The sequence below is a fragment of the Lampetra fluviatilis genome, chromosome 35 (assembly GCF_964198595.1).
Source record: "Lampetra fluviatilis chromosome 35, kcLamFluv1.1, whole genome shotgun sequence".
In the NCBI taxonomy this organism is placed as follows: domain Eukaryota; kingdom Metazoa; phylum Chordata; class Hyperoartia; order Petromyzontiformes; family Petromyzontidae; genus Lampetra; species Lampetra fluviatilis.
Genome location: NC_136309.1, coordinates 12,387,108 through 12,393,107, shown reverse-complemented (window position 1 = coordinate 12,393,107; position 6,000 = coordinate 12,387,108). Strand labels below are relative to the sequence as shown.

Genomic DNA, 6,000 nt, shown 5'->3' with positions numbered 1-6,000 from the left:
TGTGTTGGCGTGCGCAGCAGCCGCGTCCAAGCCGTCGCCAAATTTTTTGTTGGCTCCCTCCCCCTCCCACCCCCCTCCCTCCCGATACGTTTCCATTCATTGGCTACCACATTCTGATGAACTCCCCCCCCCCTCTCCTCCCCCCCTTCAACTTGCTTATAAGGGATTACATCTTGAATCATTGCTTCACTTGATGCAGCTAATCTGGCTGTGACGGTCCCACCTGATGACGGAGACTTGTGTTGCCTCCGAAACGTCGTGAATTTTATTTTTGTTTTGTTTTATTTTACTTTCATTACTTTTAATGTTTTACCTACGTGACTTTACCGAAAAAACCTGAGAATATGAATCATTGCAGTCACGAAAGCTTCAAATCTAGAATTACCACACAGAGACTCACCACACAGAGACCCACAAACACACCACACAGAGAGACCCACAGACTCACCACACACAGAGTCCCGTGTAGGTACCTTCAGGCTGCGTCGACCTAGAGGAAGGCCAAATAGGGTTCAGATTTTCCCGCCACTGCCTCCAATCGCCCCGACCCGGAAGTAGAAGCGGGGTGGTGGGTGGATGCCCAGGGGAGGAGCTGTCGGTTGGGCGTGGTCGCGTTGTATGACGTCACTCGACGGGGCGTGGCTATAGGGGGCGTGGTCACGTCATTTACGCTATTACGTCACCTGTGACGTCACTTCAGAATTTGAGTGGGTGTGAAGGAGACGGCTGCTTCTGAATCTTCAAGCAGCTTCATATGACTTCATCATCCTCATCATCAACTTTCGAACGGCTTCTGCCGAAGCCATCCAATCGAAAATCTTTACGAGGTGAGCTGTGTGGGTTCGTGGTGAGTATGTGGGTCCGTGTTGCGGGTTCGTGGTGAGTGTGTGGGTCCGTGTTGTGGGTTCGTGGTGAGTGTGTGGATCCGTGTTGCGGGTTCGTGGTGAGTGTGTGGGTCTGTGTTGTGGATTCTTGGTGAGGGTGTGAGTCCGTAGTGAGGATGCGGGTTCGTGGTAAGGTTACAAGTTCGTGATGAGGATGTGGGTTCATAGTGAGTGTGTGGGTCCGTAGTGAGAATGTGGGTCCGTAGTGAGGATGTGGGTTGGTGGTGAGGATGTGAGTTTGTGGTGAATGTGAGTTCGTGTTGACGATGTGAGTCCACTTGTGATAGCGGTGACATCGCCCTCCACTGACTCTCTCCTCCGTCCCCCTCTCCACTCTCCACGCAGAGACGCTGAGAGATTTACGGAGCACAACAACGCTACTCTCAGAATTAGCGCCATGGTATGCGTGACCCCCTTCACTCAATATATGAACCACACCAGGACTTACAAACACCACCCACACCTACAAACACCACCCACACTTACGAACACCAACACTAACGAACACCACCCACACTTACGAACACTACCCACACTTACGAACACTACCCACACCTACGAACACCCACAATTACGAACACTACCCACACTTATGAACACCCACACTTACAAACACCCACACCTATGAACACATTTTTGTTACAGCCTCAAGGGGACCGTTGTCTTTGTGTGTGTGTTGACGAGTCTACTGCACATTTGTCTATGTGTGTGTATGTGTGTATGTGGGGAGCGGTAGTGTAGCCGTTTGCGCACTCTGCCACGAACCTGGCGACCCGGGTTCGATTCCCGCTCACGGCCAACACCAGTGACGATTATTTGAACCGGTCCTGGGCCTCCCCTAGGTCGACTCAGCCTCAAATGAGTACCTGGTGTGGTGTGTAAACATCGCCACTGTGGAGATAAAGGTGCTGCCCACCCACCCCCTAGTGTGCCGTGCTGGCCTTCATAGGTGCTCGCTAACAGCACTTGCCCCAACAGTCTGTTACAGGCTATACGGGGGATCTTTGTCTTTGTATGTGTGTATGTGTTTGTACGTGTGTGTGTATGTATGTGTGTGTATATGTATGTGTGTAGACGAGTCGAGCTGGAGCGAGTGGGAGGCAGCCTCCGTCTATCACCACGTGGAGTGCGTTCACCTCCGGGACCGGATTAATCCGCAGCAAATCACCCAAAGGTGAGAGAGAGAGAGAGGAGCAGGAACATCATCAAAGTCTAAAAATGATAGCAGCTCAAATAGCAGCAGCTCAACCAAGTGGCCTGATATCAAATCATCATCATTGTAATCGCTTGGAAATGCACAGCAGCAGCGAAAAACATATTCTTGGTTCTTTCGGTAAAGTCACGTAGAATGGAAATAATAAAATAATGAAAATTAAACATTAATCAAATGAAATTCTCACGAAGTTTCGGCCACAAAGCAAGCAGCCATCCTCAGGTGAAGAACAGAGCTGTTGGAAAGACAGCGTCCTAATGAACACTGCTAAGTTTCGATTTAAAGCTTTCATGACTGCAGGGATTCATCTTCTTGGTTCTTTCGGTAAAGTCACATAGAAGGAAAATAATAAAATAATAAAAAGAAAACAAAATTATTCTCACGACGTTTCGGCCACAACGCAAGCAGCCGTCTTCAGGTGGAGAACAGGTCTGTCAAGTAGACAGAGTCTGAAAACGGCTGCTTGTGTTGTGGCCGAAACGTTGTGAGAATTATTTTATTATGTTTAATTTTTATTATTTTATTATTTTCCTTCTACGTGATTTTACCGAAAGAACCAAGAAGATGAACACTGCTAAGCTTGGCAGCGTATTTTAAGCTGGGTGGGAGGAGGAGAGCGCCTTGACAAAGGAGTTTACATATCAACGGAGGAATTTAGCATATAGATGACAAATGCCGATATGGGGTTAGTCACTCCTTGTGGAATGTGTAGGCGGTGGGGGGTCTCAAAGTCATATTAATGCTTGTGTATTATGTAGGATGAGCAGTAATAAAGGGGAGGGAAATTTTAATAATAAATAACTGCAACAGCCCAAACCACCGCGTATCAAGCTAGTGCATTACGTGGAAAACAAAAAAGGAGTTTCTAAATAACTGCAAATACCCTACTACCATACAATAAACCGATGTGAAAAAACTAAATATAAACTACATCAATATAATCAATGTACTCAATATACTCTCCAATAAGCTGAGCTATTAACATTAAGTAACTGGGTATATACTACACTAAAAGATTACCATATAGTAAACTGATAAAAAACTAAAATATAAACTACATCAATATAATCAATAAGCTCAATATACTCTCCAATAAGCTGAGCTACTAACAATAAGTCATTATACATTACACTTCTATGTCGAAAAAAGTAGCGTTTTTTCCTTAACGTTAGCACCATGGAAAGCAGAGAGCGTTGTTCAGACGTACGAGTCCATCTATGCTCGGAATGGAGGAGGGGGGAGAGAGAGAGAAACAACCACGGTGTTGTGCTACTCTGTCCTGTGCTGCGTTACAACAATGCTATAAACTAGACTTCTATACATTACAATATTATACCTTCCAATCTAAACTACACTGTATAATATCGTATACGCAGCCCAATATACGCTCTAACATTATGCATTATATTGATATGCCTCCAACTAAACTTTTTTCTACATCACACGACTATACACCGTACTATACACTGCCATAGACAAACCCCAACATTGAATTATACACTGCGTTACTATACACTACCCTATAACTTAGACTATACATTGTAATATTACACTATGTATTATTCTACAAACCCTACTGTATACCACACTGCTGTCTATTCACGATACATTACGATACTATATATTACCTTATACATTCTATTAAACATTACACTATTGTACTATTTATTAATATACAATCTACTATACACCATACCATTGACCGTCGCGTGAAAGGTACTAAGAGGAGGCAAAGAAATATGTAAGTGGGAGAGTGGTAGCAGGAAACTTGCAGCGGAGCAAAGACTCCGATCCGTGAAGAGAATACAAAAGCTATATAGTCAATGCCAGCGAATTGAATGCGGTCTGAAAGTCACCGTAAACGTGAACACAATCAATCAAGACCCGAAATGGTTCATCACATCCTTCCAATGATTGCTGAGCCAGAATCCATCTTCTCGGTTGAAATTGTCTCTGTGTTTGTATATGTGGATGGCCTCATGAACGAATCTCTCATGGTAGCCGGATGACTTGAAGAGAACCTCCATCTTGGAGAAGTCAATGTCATATGAGCCCACTGAATTATAACAATGGTCTGCCACGGCTGAGGTGTTGGTCCTACCGTGTTTCAGGTCTGCTTTGTGTTCACAGATGCGGTCCGAGACATGTCGTTTGGTTTCCCCAATGTAACTGCTATGACAGAGGCAACTTAGTTTGTAGACACCAGGGTATGTCTGGAATCACATATTTTACAGACGGGACCAGATCACGGATTTTATGTACTGTGGTGAATCGGACCGGGATCTTGTGTTTATTCAGAATTTTGGAGATATTTTTTGTGACCCCCGCAATGTAGGGTAAGGTGATGGTTTTGAATGGCTCATCAAGATGGTCCTTCTTCATAGTTGGAGTGATGGCTTTGCGGATTGTGTAGTCGAAGTAACCATTCGCCTTGAGAGCTTGGTGTACGTGCTTGAGTTCACTGGCAATCTGTTCCTGGTCGGAGATGCATTGGGCTCTATGGTGTAGAGTCTTGATGAGGGAATTCTTCTGGGATGGATGGTGGTGGGAATCCGGTTTTAGGTAAGCATCCGTATGGGTAGCTTTCCTGTAGACAGAGTGGCTTATTGAACCATCAGGTCTCTTTTTTATGAGGACATCCAAAAAGGGTAGCTTGCCATCTTTTTCGACTTACATGGTGAATCTGATGGCTGGGTGTATGGAATTGATGTGGTCAAGGAATTGGTCTAGAGCAGGCCAGCCATGTGGCCAGATGACACAAGTGTCACCCACGTACCTCTCCCATAAGGTTGGGCGTAGAGTGACAATCTGGATGGTGTCAGTCTCAAATTTCTCCATGAAAACGTTGGCTACTACCGAAGATAGGGGGGGGCCCATTGGGGTGCCCTCAGTTTGTTTGTAGAAAGTTTCATTCCAGGTGAAGTATGTATTGGTTAAGCAGTGTCTCACCAGGGGGGGGGGTACCTCAGTTTTCAGTCCTTGATGAACCAAGTCTTCAATGATTGCGATGGTGTCAGGTACAGGAACTTTGGTGAATAACGAAACCACATAAAAACTGACAAGCAGGTTGTCTGGGGACAGGTAAATACCATTGATTGTCGATGCCAGGTGAGTAGAGTTTAGTACCGCAGAGGTGTTTTTTCCAGTGAAAGGCCGCAGGATTTCAGACAAAATACGAGCCATCTTCTTGGTTCTTTTGGTAAAGTCACGTAGAAGGGAAGTAATAAAATAATAAAAATAAAACATAACAAAATAATTCTCAAAATTATTTTGTTATGAACCAAGAAGATGAATCCCTGCAGTCACGAAAGCTTTAAATCGAAATAAAATACGAGCCAGTTCGTAGTTGGGGAGTTGATAGAGACGATGGGACGAAGGGGTGTATCTTCTTTATGTATCTTTGGTAAGCCATATAATCTTGGTAGCCTGGCCGCAGAAGGTTTCAACGAGAACTGTTTGCACCATTGGAACCTCATTTGCCAGTAAAATTATGATAATTGGTTTTTTACCCTTCTATCTGGCAACAAAACTGACACCTTTTTTTACAAGGAGTCATGTTTACATAGTCCACAATACCTGCAGTCATAATGCAAACAAAAAACATAACTCTGATAATGTGTACTGTCCTTGAAGTTGATTGGTCCACACCCGAGACAGCTTTCCTTAGAGCCTAGTCTCACATGGGTTGGACCAGATGACGCCAAAAGGCGCACAACTCAAAGACAATGCACCATCAGAGTATGAGAGCTCGGGGTAAGCATTTACACCATTGGAACCTCATTTGCCAGTAAAAATATGATAATTGTTTTTTTACCCATCTATCTGGCAACAAAACTGACACCTTTTTTACAAGGAGTCATGTTTACATAGACCACAATACCTGCAGTCATAATGCAAACAAAA

At 44.3% G+C, this 6,000-nt stretch overlaps 1 protein-coding gene across 1 annotated transcript in view; it reads left to right on the top strand.

Annotated features, from left to right (window-relative positions):
- Window positions 1-721: 721 nt before the first annotated feature.
- The window catches only part of LOC144944714 (dual specificity tyrosine-phosphorylation-regulated kinase 4-like), a 70,772-nt gene continuing 65,493 nt past the window's right edge, over window positions 722-6,000 (top strand). The window contains exons 1-3 of the mRNA XM_078873072.1: window positions 722-827; window positions 1,230-1,284; window positions 1,959-2,058. Coding sequence (XP_078729198.1) covers window positions 1,282-1,284; window positions 1,959-2,058 — 103 coding nt within the window. The 5' untranslated portion in view covers window positions 722-827; window positions 1,230-1,281. The remainder of the gene's footprint in view (window positions 828-1,229; window positions 1,285-1,958; window positions 2,059-6,000) is intronic.